This window comes from Toxotes jaculatrix, chromosome 19 (genome assembly GCF_017976425.1).
Source record: "Toxotes jaculatrix isolate fToxJac2 chromosome 19, fToxJac2.pri, whole genome shotgun sequence".
NCBI classification, from domain to species: domain Eukaryota; kingdom Metazoa; phylum Chordata; class Actinopteri; family Toxotidae; genus Toxotes; species Toxotes jaculatrix.
Window position 1 is genome coordinate 11226497 of NC_054412.1, and position 16098 is coordinate 11242594.

Sequence of the window (16098 nt, forward strand, 5' to 3'; positions counted from 1 at the left end):
AAAATTGCAGTGCAAATTGACGACGTAGTAATATTTTGTACATTTATTTTAGCATAATCCAGGATAACTACCAACAGAAAAGTAGCAAACACTTATAAGAACCTTGTTTTTTTTTGCACTGCAAGAAACTGCAAGAAGAGACAGATTTCGAGAAAATATTTACACTTCCACAAAAAAGTGGATAGAAAAAAACCAATTATGTAACTCCAGAGAAAAAGATATTTTTCATGTGTGTGGGACCCCACTCAATTCAAAATAGAACTGAGCTGGATCCTAAAATCTGAAGTGCTTTTGAGCATGTTGATATTTGAAGTTATTCACAGGAACTGATGGTGGTTGGTGAAGTTGTGACCATGCACACAAAGCTAGGGTGTAGTCCTGTGGTGTGCTCACATCCAGTAATGTCCATTCCAGTAACATACACAACTGTAAGCACCAGTCTTTTAACTCAGCTCTGTGACACTGAGTCTCAAGAAAATCAAACTGCTCCAGTTTCACCAGTAGAAGGTTTTTGTGAGGAAACTGGCAGCAGCGTTGAGCCAGCTCCCACTGGAATCTTCCTTAGCTGTAGTGCGGGAAATTGCACGGTCAACCTCCCTCTCTGGGCTCTCCTCTTCTTCCGGGAGGTAGTCTGGTAGAGCTGAGTTTTCCTGCACCTTCACTCCAGATGGGTTCAGAGGGATCAAAACCTGAAAAAAGCATTAATACAGGAGAGAAAATTCATGTTTTAAAGTTAAATGTGAACCTGCACACACTATTTTTGAGCTATTTTCCAGTGGATCCTCAAAATGAGCGCTCAGTGTACTCTACTCACTTCTTCTCCTGCTTCATTCTTCACCACCTGTTGGGCTGACAACACCTTAGTGGCAGCAATGGCTGATGCCAGACTCTGCAAATGAAGAGAGATCAGGGAAGACAGTGTCTGAGATTAATGGACATCAATCAGACAGTATGGTCTGTTTTCATTTTTATACCTGATTCCTGCACCAAGTATTTAAACACATTTTTGTTTCCTAAGCAGACACTGACGATAAATGTTTGTCTTTGCCTGTTACCTCAGTAGGCAGGTCAGAGCGGATTCGGACAGTGCACCTCTTGGTGGCCATCTGGAAAGTGAAGCTGATCACTCCTCTGACCTTCAGAAGAGCCTCTTCACACAAGCCTCGCTGGTCCTTGATAACAGAGGGAGACTTTATTAGTTAACTTGCTGCCAATAATAGCAATGGCTACTGTCGGGAGGAATCAGCAGGATTGTGTGATTGTCATTCAGGGTACTCACAGTGCTGTCCAGCCCCTGGATGTGCAGAGTGACAGACTTGGCCTTCTTGTTGGAGGAGTTGATAAAGAACTGAGATTTCTTTCTTATCTCCCTCTCAGCTGTGCGGGGTACAGGATTAGCAGGAGTACACAGAATGTTATACACCTCCTGGGCCAAGGCTGTGATGTCAACAGACAGGCCTGCCCTGTATGGAGAAACATTATATTTAATCATGTCAGGCTTGACTAAACATCACCTTTCCCATAACAACAAATGTATGACTAGAAAGCTAAAATGGTACTTTTTATGTACAATAGCATAAAATATTAATTGCATATTAGAAAAATATGGGATTTAAGCAGTAGACAATTCCAAGTGTTATTTAATATTGCATGTACAACCACACAAAAATATATGCTTACTATCATGCAAGAGTGTAAAAAAAAAAACCCATGATCTCCTCACCTTCCCATGAGATTCTCCAAGCTCACCATCATACCCAGTTCATTCTTCATGGTGGGAATGTTGGGAGGTAACTCGGCCAAGTAACGTAGGGCCTGGGGACACACAAAGACGGAACATGGTATACTGGTAGGATATATATCACAGGGAGAACAGTTACAATAAAAATGAAAAAACAAAAAAAATTGATTGACGGGTTCGATCTATTAACCGATCAGTCATTCCCTCCTTATAGCTTTTCCATTATGAGAATCTGCTGCTTTTCTCTGCCTTATGTGATAGTATACTGAATACCTTTGGGTTTTGTACTGTTAGTTGAAAAATATGCTACAAGATGTCACCTTGCAGCCCCCCACGAAAGACATACAGCACAGCAGGATGTCGTGGGAAGAGAAGTATCTCTAACGTGTGGCAAATGTATGCAAAAAACACGGTAGGGATATTTAATGTATATAAACACAGTAACGTTAAACCACCGCACTAGTCTAGCCTCTTCTACCCACCTGCAAAGTTGCGAGCAGAACTTCTGGATCCCGGTGATCGAGAAAGAGAACCAGCCCAGGCAGACAGCCCTGGTCCTGGACTATCACTTCTCGGTTCTGCGGTTCAGAGGCCAGGTCCCGCAGTTGACTCACCACTGACAGTGCGTCCATCATCTTTGTTTAACTGAACCAGACCTGCAACTGGAAGCGACATTTTCAGTTGAACGGGCTACTTTAACTTGAAAGTTGTGGTAAACAAAATATATCATGGACTTATATTTAGTTATGTGCGTTCGATGGATAACTGAAGGTAGGAACGAAGCTAGTTTTTAAAAGTTAGCCTGTCAACTTAGCGTGTTTGCTAGTGCTAAAGCTGTGGCTAGCTAAAGTACTAACTGCTTTTCACACGTTAAGAAACGGACAAACGGCACAAAAAGACAAGTCTATTTACTTTGTCGCGCCGTTTAGACTAAAAGCTTCGAAATGAACATGAATTAAATACGATGAAAGCCATAAAAGTGCGTTAAATGTTGTGATTTTCAGTTTACTTACTCAGGAGAAGAAGCAGCTCGTGTACACAAATTACGAATTTGGTGCTTGATTTTCGCGACACGCAATTGGTCGAACGGAGGTTACCCACACTGGACGGTCACCCAGTCCTATTGGCTGGTCATACTCGTTTGGTATCGGCAGCCAATCAGAGGAAGCGTTGCTGCTGCGGCTTTATTTGACTTCACGGAGTCGCTGCCCCGACGCGTGAGCTGAGAGGGAATCTACGAGTTCCTCTTAGTGTTTATCTGCAGTTATATTTCATGTTGTTGATTCTTAGGAGGGTTTTTGATAAATGCAGTAACTAAATCGCGTTTTGACGAGAGAACGAGTTCACGGTAAGGATATAAATATAAATTTCTGCTTATCCCACGTTTAGATTGCTGCATGCTTCTCACACTGCGGTGCGGAACTAACGTTACCTGCACGTCCCTGAGCAGAAGGTTTCTCTGTTTATCTTAAAACTAAAACCCATTGTGAACCATCCGTTGAGCTGATCCAACGCGATTTCGCAGCCGAGTCAGCATCCAGCGGTACAGAGGGAGACGGCTGCCTCTCTGAGCGTCCCTGAGCCTCCCTGTGTGATGCCCCCAGGTGACACTTTGACAGTTGGATCAATGAGGGACTCCAGGGGACACGTAGAGTTTTAGATTCAAATATCTCATCTATGCCAGTTTTAACTGAGCTCGAAACTGTCCCAGTGAAACCACCGTGGGTGATTTCTGTGCTTGCAGCTGTTTCTTTATTAATTAAAGGTCCAAGAAGCAGACGTTTATAATTTTGATGTACAGATGGTGTAGGTAAAAGGAAGTTAAGCACTAACTCTTTTGGTAAATTGATTGGTCATTTGAGTCAATTTGCAAGCAAAATCCAATAAAACCTCATGGATCCATATCGTGCTTTTCCTTGTCTTACACTGTATTAAATCAAATATTCTGTATATTTGTCATCAAAGTGCAAGATGTGAATGAATAGGGGTGAAGTTAATATGATAAATGGCAGTGGTAAACTAAATGAAAGCATCATGCCTTGGTGCTTCTCCACTTTCGGTTTTGACTCTGAGGACAGTAAGCAGAGCAGACCTGTCCCACGTACTCTGACAGGTCAGGATGGTTAATGATGATGTAGCAGATTAAAATTAATTAAAAATAAAAAATTTAAATTATATTTTTAAACACACTAGAAGCCTGTGTCAGGATCTGACATCTGACACTGATGGGGTCTTCCTCTTTGTCTTCTGAATCAGTTGCAGCAGCTGTCTGATCCAAGTTCTGAGAGACCTGTAATTTCAAGCCTCCTAATGATAAAAATTTCTTGCTTCAATTTAAGTTCTTAAATTCTTGTAATAGAGTTAAAGTTGGTATTAGGTAAATTTTGTAACTGTCCTTCTGTGGATGTTAAAATTGATGCCCATAACTACATTAAAATATCTGGCTTGATTTGTGGTCTTTAATGTATAGGACTCAAGGGGGATGTTCATTGTTAAGTTTTGTATGTTGTGTTTTGTTTCAGGCACCAAGTATGTGACTCAGTGACATCCCTTCTGTGTTGGCCACGTACCAAGTCAGTCAGCAGAAAGAGGAGCTTTGCAGTCGTCAGCTGGTCCAGGAAAAAGTCCTTCCAATGTCTTTAGTAGACGATATTCTTGATGTGCTGTGCATCGTCCTGGAGTACTTTGGAGTGCCTCCAGAGATGGTAACTGCACAGATACTCCTCTGTTATAACTGTGTTACCGATTATCTCAAACTGAAATCAAGGAATATCTGGGGGCTTACTAGTTGTTTTGATGTGTGCAATTAGTGTAGTTAGGCTGGCAATTTTCAGCCAAGGGTGGGTTTTTAAGCAATTTATTTATCCATCTATCCATCTATCTATCTATTTATTTATTTATTTATTTATTGTTGTTGTTGTCTTTTCTGTAGCTGGTTCCAGTGTGGGACAGTCAGCTGTGCGGTCAGTATCGCAGCATTGTACGGATGATTGGGACAAATCTCCCACTGACACCTACGCCACGTGTCCACTTTCAGGTACTAGACAACTTTCTAACAGAGTGAAGCTTGTCTCTCAAAATCATTGTAGTTTATAAATATTCTCCCCCTCTAAAGTGACTGACCTAATTCAGCAGAGGTCCAGCCAACTGGTGCTGGTAGTCTCACAATTAGTGAAATGGAAATCACCTGAGTGCAGTGTGTCTCAGGTGATTGTAGTATAACGACACCTGTGTGTAGAAGGTCCAGTCACTGATTTATAAGCAATCCTGGTTACTCTGACAAGCCACTGTTGAAGAAAGCTCATTTTAAATCTCAACCAGAGTTCACCCAAAGGCTTGAGGGAGACTGGAAGAAGGTTCTTTGGTCTGATGAATGGAAAATGGAACTTTTTGGCCATCAGACTAGATGCTACGTTTGGCAGACACCAAACACTGCACAACACCGGCATCATCCTATGGGGACGATTCTCGGCAGCAGGCCCTGACAGGCTTGTAAGGGTAGAGGGTAAAAAGAATGGGGCTCGAGCAGTTTTGCAAAGAAGAATGGAGTAAAATTATCCAGATGTGCAAGCCTGATTGAGACCTGTCCACACAGACTCGGTGCTGTGATTGCATCCAAAGGTGCATCTACTGAATACTGACTTGAAGGGGGTGAATATTTATGCAATCACCTTTTGCTTGCTTACAACAGTGTTAACAAAGAAAACATGTAACCTAATTTATCGCAGGTCTATGTTTTTTTTTCATGCAGTCAGTGTCGGAGTGCGTAATCTTTTTTTTATGTTTTGCCTTAGATCCCCCTGCTCACCTATAGGCCCCATGGATATGTCGACATCACCATGGATACACCTTCCATCCCCTCATTCGCTGATGTCTTGTGGGTCTTTGAGGATGAGGGGGACAGATTTGCCAAGACCAGGTAAGTGCATAAATAGACATAGTGCAAACACCCTGGACAGTTTTACTGTTTACACCCCTCCTCCTTTTCCTGGCTTATTACGAAAACACAACCTAAACTGGTAACGCAGAATAATTTGGTCCAAAAACTAAACGGGCAAAATGTCCCTGTCCAGGAACCATTTACCTCCAAACATGCGAAGTACTGTGAATCGAGATGTGGTGAGATATCCAGGACCGGCCCCGATTCACACCCAGAGAGGAGGCAGACCTGTAAGGCAGACAACCGATCCAGATGCCCTTAAGAAGATCACAGCCCTGGAGAGCGAGCTGCTCAAACTACGAGCTCAGATAGCCATGATTGTTACTGCTGCTCCAGCTGCAGGTACACACTCTTTGTGCCTTGTGCCTCAACTTATCACAAAACATACAAATGTTCTCAGTACGTCAAGCAAACGCAATATTCTATTTTTTGTCTTTCAACATATTTTAGGTCCTATCGAGTGTCAGAATGTCCCAGACACACCTTTGATGTCTCCTCCCCCTCCACCAGCTCACACCTCCACACCTCGCAGTGCTGCTCCTCCTCCTCCCCCTCCTCCACCTCCTCCCTGTCCTGGCTCCTCCACTGAGACTTTGTCTGTATTAGAGCTGATCCACCAGCGCAGGAAGAAAGATCAGCTCAAACCTCAGGGTGCAAGCCTCAGCACGGGTTTGGAAGTTAAACAGGTCCCCTCCATGCTGGATGTTCTTAAGGACTTGAATAATGTTAAATTGCGCTCTGTGGAGAGGTAGGCATCAGGAGTGTGTGTGTCAGTGTTTTTGACTGAGTTATGACAATATTAATATCCCAAAATATAGCTCTTTATGTCTTGATCTACAGAAATCAGTCCCCAGTTTTTCCAATGATTTAGGCACTTAATTTTTGATTTTTAAGTTAAGTTTTCCCCTCTTTTCCTCCATTATTTTTCCATAGTAATTTAACCTTTGTCCCTTCACAAAATATTTCTATTTTGTTTCTCTCCAGGTCACCAGGGGGCACACCAGTCAGTAGGAGACACAGTAAGGGAGGGGCAGCACTGCACGATGACCCAGCTGCTCTTATAGCAGAAGCATTAAAGAGAAAATTCAACCAGCATCGCCTTAATAATTCCTCTGACAAAGAGAACTCACTAGAGCTCTCGCCATTCGGCAGTCCGGACACACCTAAGGTTTGTTTTCCACAGAAACACCCCACACTCATAGACTTTTGTTTATTCTAGTGTATTCACTTATTCCTCTCAAACATTTTCACTCTTATTGGAATACTGGTCACTTTGTCACTATGCCGGGCTGCTAACCTCACTATTCTGTTTCCAGGTTCCTCACAAAACCAGGCGCAGTCAGGGACGTCCCTGCTTGTTTCCTGTTAACTGATAACTTCTGTCCCAGAAGGTCAAATGTGAGACATCTCACCAGCCAGTCACAGCTCCCACAGATGTGCCTCACAGACGGATTACTGCTGCATCTATTGATTTACATTTCATTTTTGTTTGTCTGTTCTTTTGTTCTTGTAGGAGTGTTTTTGTTTCACAGTGAACACAGGGCTTGATACTGCTAAGTTCTTCTTTCATTTGGAGTTTTGAATGTATATGTATGTGAAAGCCAATGTTGTAAACAAAGATTTTGGTACGATTGTTTTTTGTCAATTGGAGTTATGTTTTCAGTGTTATTCACAGTGATATCTTTGGGTGCAGAGCTCCTTTTAAAGGAGATAATGTATTTAAGCAGGTATCCACTCTAGCTTATAGCTACCTGCCTTTGTGTTTCTAAAAATCACTTTGTGAGGCCTTATTTCGTTCCTCAACCAAGTGAAATGAATAACTGTTTTGAGATTCACCTAGCTCTGTCCTATGCAACTGCTGTTTCAGGTTCTTTTATTTAATTAAAGTGTTTAAGTGCACTGACCAATTTGTTTTGTTTGTTTTTTTTGTAGTTCAGTTTGTCTGAATCCAGTGAACGCTGGAATTTTTGCCTTTTGAAATAACGTTTGAGTACAAGGATTATAGAACATCATGCATGTGATGTCATTTCACATTGTTGCATTAAGGGTGGTTTTTAAGCATAGGTGAGCAAAGTAGATAAAATTAATTTCAGATGCCCTTTCTACAGAAAGTTTAAAAGTCTGTTTCTGCTGTGCAATGTGCATTAGATTGTTGAAATTAAGGGGAGAAAAAAAAACATACTGAGTGAAAAACACACGTATACTCCACTGCTTATTTCCAGTTTTAAGAATCATGTATGAATAACCAGATTACTGATTATTCAAACCAGTTATTTATTCAAACTCAATATGATCCACATTGCAAATAAGACTTGTAACTGGGATAAGGAAAAGTAGGTGCACAGGACATTCTTACATTATAACTGCACCTTAGTACAGAAATGACAGAGACTGTCTGGGGTGTGGAGGATTCTGAAAGACACTCTTGCACAGATGATCAGTAACTTGAATACTAATGAATACTAATAGCTTAATGTTCCATATCAATATGGTTAAAATCAGAATAAATTAAAACAGGAATTAATTTTCATGAAATAACACCAAATTGCAAACCCTATTCTTATCACTTATTTATGGGCTGCTGTTCTGAATATTAAATATCATTTAACTTAATCCTTAATCACAGCCTCAGTCTGAGTATGGTGAAGCTCATTAATTGTCACATCGCACCAAGAAGTTCTTTTTTACCTTTTTACCTGCACAGGTACAACAGGAGACACAGGTGATCAGCTGGAGTCAGAGACACGATGAGTCATAATAATCTTCCAAATTTTAACACACTATTTTGGTGATGACCGATGGCTGAACTTTCCAATTTCCTTATTTATTTTCTTTTTATATGGTTGGTCAAAAGCAAATTACGTACTCAAATATTTTTAAATATCTTAATCATGACTGGATAGTGAATACTTATCAATAAGAGTAGGACTCTTCCAGGGGTCACAAAAATACTGTTCTCACTTTGCAAATGTGCATTTGCTTCATTTTACAGGGTTATAATATTCCTCTATTTCAACAAAAGCAAATTGCCACGTGCTTTGATTTTAGAGCAGATGCACTAAAAAAATATATTTATAAAAATGTGGTTTGGGGCACAGTAAAAACAAGGACGATGTGACTTTGCCAAATATTGTTGTGTTTTATTCACCCATAGGCAAGTCCTCTTGTTTCTAAATACAAAAACAGATGAAGAAAAATTTGTTCAATTATAACCAACGGCCAAACAAAATGCTGAGCCGTACATGACAAAATTATGTTAAGACTAAGGCATCTGTTTTAAATAAGTGTTTTAAAACTAAGCAACTGAAACTACAACTTAATACCAAAATTAACTTTGGGTGGAGTGGGGGTGGTCGGGGGATGAATAATGATCAAGTCTGTAAATCTATGTGTATTTGACAGTTTATAATTATCACAAAGCCACATGTATTAAACAATCATTACTCGGTTGATGTATTTACAGTGGTTAGGAATGGGAAACTGGCTTTAATGCATCATTAGTCAGCAGTCTGTGATAATACTGCAATACCTTGCCAGAATGAGGGTTCTCTTACTCCTGCTAATCTACCTCCATGGGGATTTCCTCATCTTTATCAGTGGAGGAGTCAGGTGGTGCCACTGTGCTGCAAGAAGAACATATTTACCTTTTGGTAACTTATTCATAGACTACCACATTATTTGGGCAAGCAAGCTTGACATACTCCAGCCCAATAAAACACAAGGAAAAAGTCAAAATAACTGATAATTGACAGTGAGATGCACTCACCTCTGAGGCTCTTGTCCACCACTGTGGGTGGTTCCCTGTGCAGCCTTATGTCAAAGATTGAGAAAAAAACACAAAATACATTAAAATGTATAATTTTTCATTCATTTTCAATGAGCACTTGAAAAAAAGCTTGCAGAGGCCTCACCTGTTGGGCAGAAGTGAGAACAGTTACGTGGACATTGACCACTACCCCACGATATCCACAAGGATTGTCCATAGACTGAGCAGGAATCTGCAATGTCATCAGAAGAGTAGTGAAATATATCACTTTAATGTCAGTTACTCTATCATACTATATGCCAGAGATCTTCGACCTGTTCCTCAAAGGCCCGTGTGGCTGCAGGTTTTTGTTCCAACCAACCAAGAGCACACAGTTTGACCAATAAACTGTCTGAAGACTGAGATCAGTTGATTAAATGAGTCAGTCTGGTGTGCTGCTGCTTGGTTGGAACAAAAACCTGCAGCCACACGGGCCTTTGAGGAACAGGTTGAAGACCTCTGCCTTCTAGATTGAATTACTCCGTGGGCGAGACCCCCTCCAAGCGGCCTAACCCTAACATTAACCTTGAAATTAAAGTTATCAGAAATTAAATAAATATATTCTATATACATAAAAGTGGTAGAAATATACACAATCATACATAACAACAGCAGAGAATAACAATGATATGAAATAAAAACAATATAATTTTATTATTTTAGAATAATAAAGATAAAAGTATAATATACAAATGAAATATAGAATAAATATTCTGAACAGCACAAATCCTTCAAAGCAGCAAACAAAAACTAAAACCTGACCTTTTTGGCCTTCCTTGATGCAAAATCATCAATAATGATATCATATGAAATCTGCTCCCCTATTGAGTGATTGATACTGATGACAGCAAGGCCAGTGAGCCTTTCCTGAGACATGGTTGACCTCAGGTACGACTTTGAAAAGCTCCTCTATACAGTGGTGGCTGCCTGGTTCGCCCGCTGCCACTTACCTCTACTATGCTAACAGTGCTAACTCAACACTCGCTCACATGTTCACTCTCGACTGTGCCTAGATCCTAACTGTACCTTCCAATAATTACAATTAACTAAACTAATTACAACATATAACTTCCACATACTTTGTCAAGTGCTAGTACAAGTACTTGCATTTCAGCTTATTTAAACTTACTGTAGCGTCATTACAATCAGCCATTTTTTATAGTTTGTCTTCTTCTTTACGATGTAAGACACCACCCATAACACGTGACGCGCGTAACACGCGTAACACGTAACCACGTTAGTTTTTTTTTTTTTTTAAAGTCAGTGTTGGTACATTTCCGGGATTTGGAGCATATCATATCGCAGTGGTGCAGTGGTTAGCACTGTCACGGTTCTAGGTTTGAACCTTGGGCTGGACTCTTCTGTGCGAAGTTTTCATGTTCTCCTTGTGCTTGCATTAGTACTCTCCAGAAATTCCGGCTTCCTCCCACAACCCCAAAAACATTAGCTTAATCGGCTACTCTAAATTGCCCCTAGGTGTGAGTGTGTGCATGTGTTGTTGTCTGTCTTTGTGTGTCAGCCCTGCGATTGACTAGCGACAAGTCCAGGGTGTACCCTGTCTCTCGCCCACAGTCAGCTGGGATATGCTCCAGCTCTGCCACAACCCTGACGGCAGTATAGAAGATGAATGAATGAATGGTAAGACAATTATATGAAACTTCACTTGGCCTAGATTATTTTTGATAAGTGTGTATTGATGTTTTCCAGATCCCTAAGATTAAGAATGTTTTCAAATTGCCATTCCCTGTACACTCTAATCAGTGTAAGTGGAATGAAGTGTGGAAGTGTGTCCTCCCCAAAGCCTGAAAAACTCACCTCTTTGTTTCAAAGTCCCCAAAAAAGTCCAAGATCTTGATAAAGTTGGTTTTCCTTTGTTCATGGTTGTCTTTGTTGAGAGAAAAATATCCCACCTGAGAAGATTTTAAGTAATACTAAATCGTCTAAATTCGAGGAGAAACCTCTGTGCTCTTCTGTATGAGCTCTGGTGGAAAACAGGTATAGATCATTTGTATATACTTTGTTTATTTGTTTAACTTTTGCCTATGGAAATCAGGAAGGTAGTTTCTGACCTGTCCAGTGTTGAAACTTATTTTTGTTATTTTCCATGTAAAAAGCATGTGCATGCACACTGCTGGTATGCTGGTATGCCTGGCAGCTACAGAGAAAATACTATCCTTTATGGTTGTTAAAATCATTGCTTTTGATTTTGTCTGTGGAGTCGTGCTTTTGGGTTCAAGTCCTTGCTCAGTCATGACATTCTGCTACCTGTATCTAGTTACCTGTTCCCTGCCTGTCCACCTGTCTACCTATTAGTTTATCATATGATACATACTTGCCCATACAAAGAAAGAATTATTGCAATTGCCCCTCTTGTCCATGTTAGCCTTGAAAATCCACAGTGCTGTAAAATCCAAAAAATGCATTTTACAGTTCAACTGAAACTTAATATTTGTCTTAAAGCATGAAAGGAATCAAATATTCCATAGTACAGAAGACTCGCATTCTTTGGAACTAAAATGCACACTGGACTTTTGAGTGTTCATCTCTTTAATAACATAAAAAAAAACACACAAATCAATTTAAATAAATGAAAGACAGCCTAATTGTTTTTTTTTTTTGTAGGATACATTCCTTTTCTCCAATCCTAATTTCAGACAAAAAGCACCAAATGTATATGAATGGAAAAAAAAAACAACTCTTAGTGTGGATTACATAAACACAAACACAAAAAAAGTAGGGAGTATAAAGAAAATGCAAAAAGCTTATCATCTAAAATAAAGTTGTAACAGACATTTAAAACCTAGTATGTTAATGCCTGTTTTTTTGTTATTCTTCTTCATCAACATCCTCCTCAACACTGTGGAAAGTACAATAGAAAAGTTTAGAGTGACTTAATAAACATTGTATCTTAATCACATGCAATGATCACATTATCCAGTTCTACAGTACTGCATGCTACCTTGTGAAAACAGAATCATCACAGACAAGAGATAAAAATAGTAAATACATACAAATACATAGACTTACAGGAAGTAAACTTATTGTAATGGGACACACCAAGAAAAATGAATAAAAAATTAAAACTTTCCACTGATGCTTTTGTGATTTAATAAATGTATTATATTATGTATGTGTTATGTATTATAAAATATATTACTGTTTTTACGAACAGCTTTCAGAAGATCCAAACACTGCTTGTGGTGATATTAACTCTTTCTTTGCCCTTATTTTAGAAAACAAGTAGGTCTATCAATAAAATCAAAGGTTAGTTTTTATTTTTACCTAGTGTTGGAATCCAAGACAGTCTCTGGAGAGCTCCACAGCCGTGGATCTTCGTAACAGGCCAATTGGAAAACCGTCACAGAACTACAGTAATACAGTCACAGTAAAACTTAAAATAAGTAAGAAATTAAGTCTGTGTGCTGCATATGCAAAGTGTAGTGGACCTGACTATAGACCTGACTACACTAACCTCCGAGGGCCTTGTCCATCACCAGTGTCCCCTGTCCCTGTCCCCTGTGCAGGATCATGACCAAGCAGTGAGCAAAAACACAAAACACATAAAAAATATAGCCATTGTATAAAACCAGATCTTTAGTTGAATTTTGATGTGCATTTTAAAAAAAGGCTTGTAGGGACCTTACCTGATGGGAAGAAATGGGGAATGTTACATCGTCAAAGACGACTACACCACGATATCCATGAGGATTGTCCACACACTGGATAGAGATCTGCAACAAAATCAAAAAATGTCTGAAAATTAAGTTTGCCCTCCAATGGCCGTGTTACACTACCAAACTGTACCACTTTAACCCCAGTGTGGTTAAATCACTCTACAGGCTAATGATGCTAATGTATCAAACAAAGGAGCACAAGACTCTAATTCAGTCATTTCACAAAGTCACAACCAAACTCACATCCAAATACAAACAGTAACTTCCCAAACTACAACTTCATTACTATACCAGATACTTGAACAAGTATGTGCATTGCAGCCTGAATTATTTTAAAAAACGTACACAAGTTGTCTTATCCGATGCAGCCATTTTATGTCACAGGCGTAGTTACGTCAGACCATGTTAGTGTCACACATTGCATTGCGATGTATGAAAATGTCCAGCAATGTTGAGAATGTTAAAGTGCTATTTCAATAATCAAATAAAACCCTTTGATAAGTTATTTCTGATAACTGTTTTTCATTTTCAGAAGAATGCACCTCTTCTTAGTTTCCCTTATAAAATAAAACATGATTTATTTAAAATAAAACATTTACTCGAAAAACATGAAAATACATCCCTTCCTCTATAATCTTAAAACAACCAAAACTACTACTTTTGAAGCACCTTCACAACTATGGATTCCCTATATACTGATGACACTTGAGTTAACATATGTTTCCAAATTAAACACATAAAATTATTAATTCCCCTTAGAACCCTAAAAAAAAAAAAAAAAAAAAAAAAAAAAAAAAAAAAATACATACCTTTTTTCTTGAGACCCTACAGAACGTTGATTATTAAGATTTTTCATCTGGTCATGTTGGTTCATTTTGGTCCATCATTTCAATATAGAGAAAAAAAAGATAAATAATATCCATACTTGTTGGTTGGAATAGAAAATCCTATGTTCTAATAAGTATCTATCTTCTGAATTATACCATCTAAGCTCACTGGACTGCCCAAAGGAGACCTGCTCTTTCCTATGATGAAGAGCAAAAATGAAATCTGACTTCTGTATTTTCCCTTTTGCATGTTACAGATGAGCAAGTTGGCTCGTTTCACTTCTTAGAGGAAACTTTGCAAAGAAGATGGTGGTGTAGAAAACCCACAGAAGATCACTCTTATAAAAACAGACAGGATGTGTATTTGAAGCTGTGGTGATAAAGTCAATTCATCAGTATCATAGCAGCTTCATTGCAAAATGCTGCTGAAGACAGCTATAACAATTAATGGCTCAACCACAAGTGGTGGCTGGTAAGAAAAAAATAAACATATAGAACAAAACTGGCACTTCCATCACAATTTTGTGTCTGTGCATAAATGCATTTAAGCTTAATTTCTCCTGGTTGGAAATGTTTGTGAAAATGACTCACAGCTAGCTACAGTGGGTCAATCAAATATTTCATCAGATTACATATAAATCTAAACCATGGTAAGTAACATACCAAGCATGATCACAAACATAAATTTTATTTTTACATGAAAACAATTATTGATGATGTGACGTTTTTTCAATCCAGTGATAAAAAGTCAGCCTCTAAATAAATGCAACCATAGATAAAAGTAATAACCAACATAAAGTGTCTTTGTAAGGTGTTGGCTCTGCACGTGCCACCAGAACACGTACAGAATTTCTAAAACAACCAAAACTTGTGCAGAATTTCGCTGGGTGTTGTTAGAAATATGCTGAGCTTTCACAATAAAACAGGAAATGGGAAACTTTCACCCAAAACAAAACTCAAAACAAGTGCATAACAACAGACAAGCTGTAAATATTACTAGAAAACCTCCAAATACAAGTTAAGGTAAAACACCATTTTTGTGCAGAAAAAGTACACGAAGTGCTCCATTTTCAACCCTCTGTCCTGAGATAGGTAGGTGACTTAAAGTTTGCAATAACTTACATTGAAGACCTTTGAACCTGTGAAGTAGAAGCCACTCTATAGCCACTGCTATAGAGCAAGCTGTTCACCTAACACTTAAAAGTGTTTCTTAGGTCTTTGAATGGCCTTGGCTCACTCATGTACATATAGTGTACAGTGTACTGTATGTACTCTCTATTGTATCTTAACTTGTTTTCCACCAGGTGTCAGCATTACATATTAAGACAACATTTTCTCATTGTTTCAGCTGACTACATTTTTATGAGGTAATTTTACCATATTTTACTATACTTTAATTAACACGTTTATTGACAAGAAATTGGTTCAGTCAAACTACCATCTTCTTTTATCCTGAAATGCTGACTGAAGAGTTTAAATGTGCCCTCACAGTGAGTGTGAGCAGTTTTCCGTTCCTTATGGTTACATGTTTACCTCATGTATGCGTTTTAAATATATCCAAACTCAGCATTTTTCTTCCACACACACACGACAAAAGTTATACAAGTAATTCTTGCACTTATAAAAACAGTGTTCACTATCCAGATGGCTATTAAAACTGCAATAAAAGCATCAGTGTGTTCCAATAGTGTGTTGACGTGAACAGATTTTGTGCTCAAGATGTGCAGGTGTTTCGCATACTTGTTATACTAGTTAGAAGATGGTAAATTGTGGCCATAAAACGGTGCACATGGTCAGCAACAAAACTCAGACAGACTGTGACATTCAAACCAGGATTGATTGGTATTAAGGGCCCAAAGTGAGCCAACAAAACATTCCTCACACCCTTACAGTCTGGACTGTTGATATACAGCAGGTTAGGTCCACAAATTTATACTCTGCTTAAATCTGACCCTACCCTCTGCAGCCACAGCAGAAATCCAGATTCATGAGACCAGACTACATTTATACCAAAGTCACTGAGGTCACGTTTTTTACCCTGTTGTTGTGTTTGATGTCAACATTAACTGAGGCTCCTGACCTCTATCTGAATCATTTTATGCATCATACTG

General features: G+C 39.0%; 2 protein-coding genes and 1 long non-coding RNA gene across 3 annotated transcripts; 1 reads left to right on the top strand and 2 right to left on the bottom strand.

Annotated features, from left to right (window-relative positions):
* Window positions 1–19: 19 nt before the first annotated feature.
* armc1l (armadillo repeat containing 1, like) lies at window positions 20–2810 on the bottom strand. Its single transcript, XM_041064301.1, has 7 exons — window positions 2755–2810; window positions 2224–2403; window positions 1724–1815; window positions 1280–1463; window positions 1056–1172; window positions 815–889; window positions 20–689 (listed from the first exon to the last, which is right to left on the bottom strand). The coding sequence occupies exons 2-7, from the start codon at window positions 2374–2376 to the stop codon at window positions 495–497; spliced, it is 816 nt and encodes a 271-aa protein (XP_040920235.1). The 5' UTR covers window positions 2377–2403; window positions 2755–2810; the 3' UTR covers window positions 20–494.
* Window positions 2811–2932: 122 nt separating this feature from the next.
* On the top strand, window positions 2933–7578 carry mtfr2 (mitochondrial fission regulator 2). Its single transcript, XM_041064547.1, has 8 exons — window positions 2933–3089; window positions 4264–4446; window positions 4674–4778; window positions 5536–5660; window positions 5815–6023; window positions 6132–6429; window positions 6666–6849; window positions 6998–7578. Exons 2-8 carry the CDS (start codon window positions 4375–4377, stop codon window positions 7052–7054), a joined length of 1050 nt encoding a protein of 349 aa, XP_040920481.1. The 5' UTR covers window positions 2933–3089; window positions 4264–4374; the 3' UTR covers window positions 7055–7578.
* A 1225-nt stretch (window positions 7579–8803) lies between these two features.
* Window positions 8804–11488, bottom strand: LOC121199810. The gene is made up of 5 exons (XR_005896471.1): window positions 11302–11488; window positions 9593–9679; window positions 9448–9491; window positions 9211–9304; window positions 8804–8851 (listed from the first exon to the last, which is right to left on the bottom strand). It is a non-coding gene; the product is annotated as an uncharacterized LOC121199810 (long non-coding RNA).
* Between the last annotated feature and the right edge of the window lie 4610 nt (window positions 11489–16098).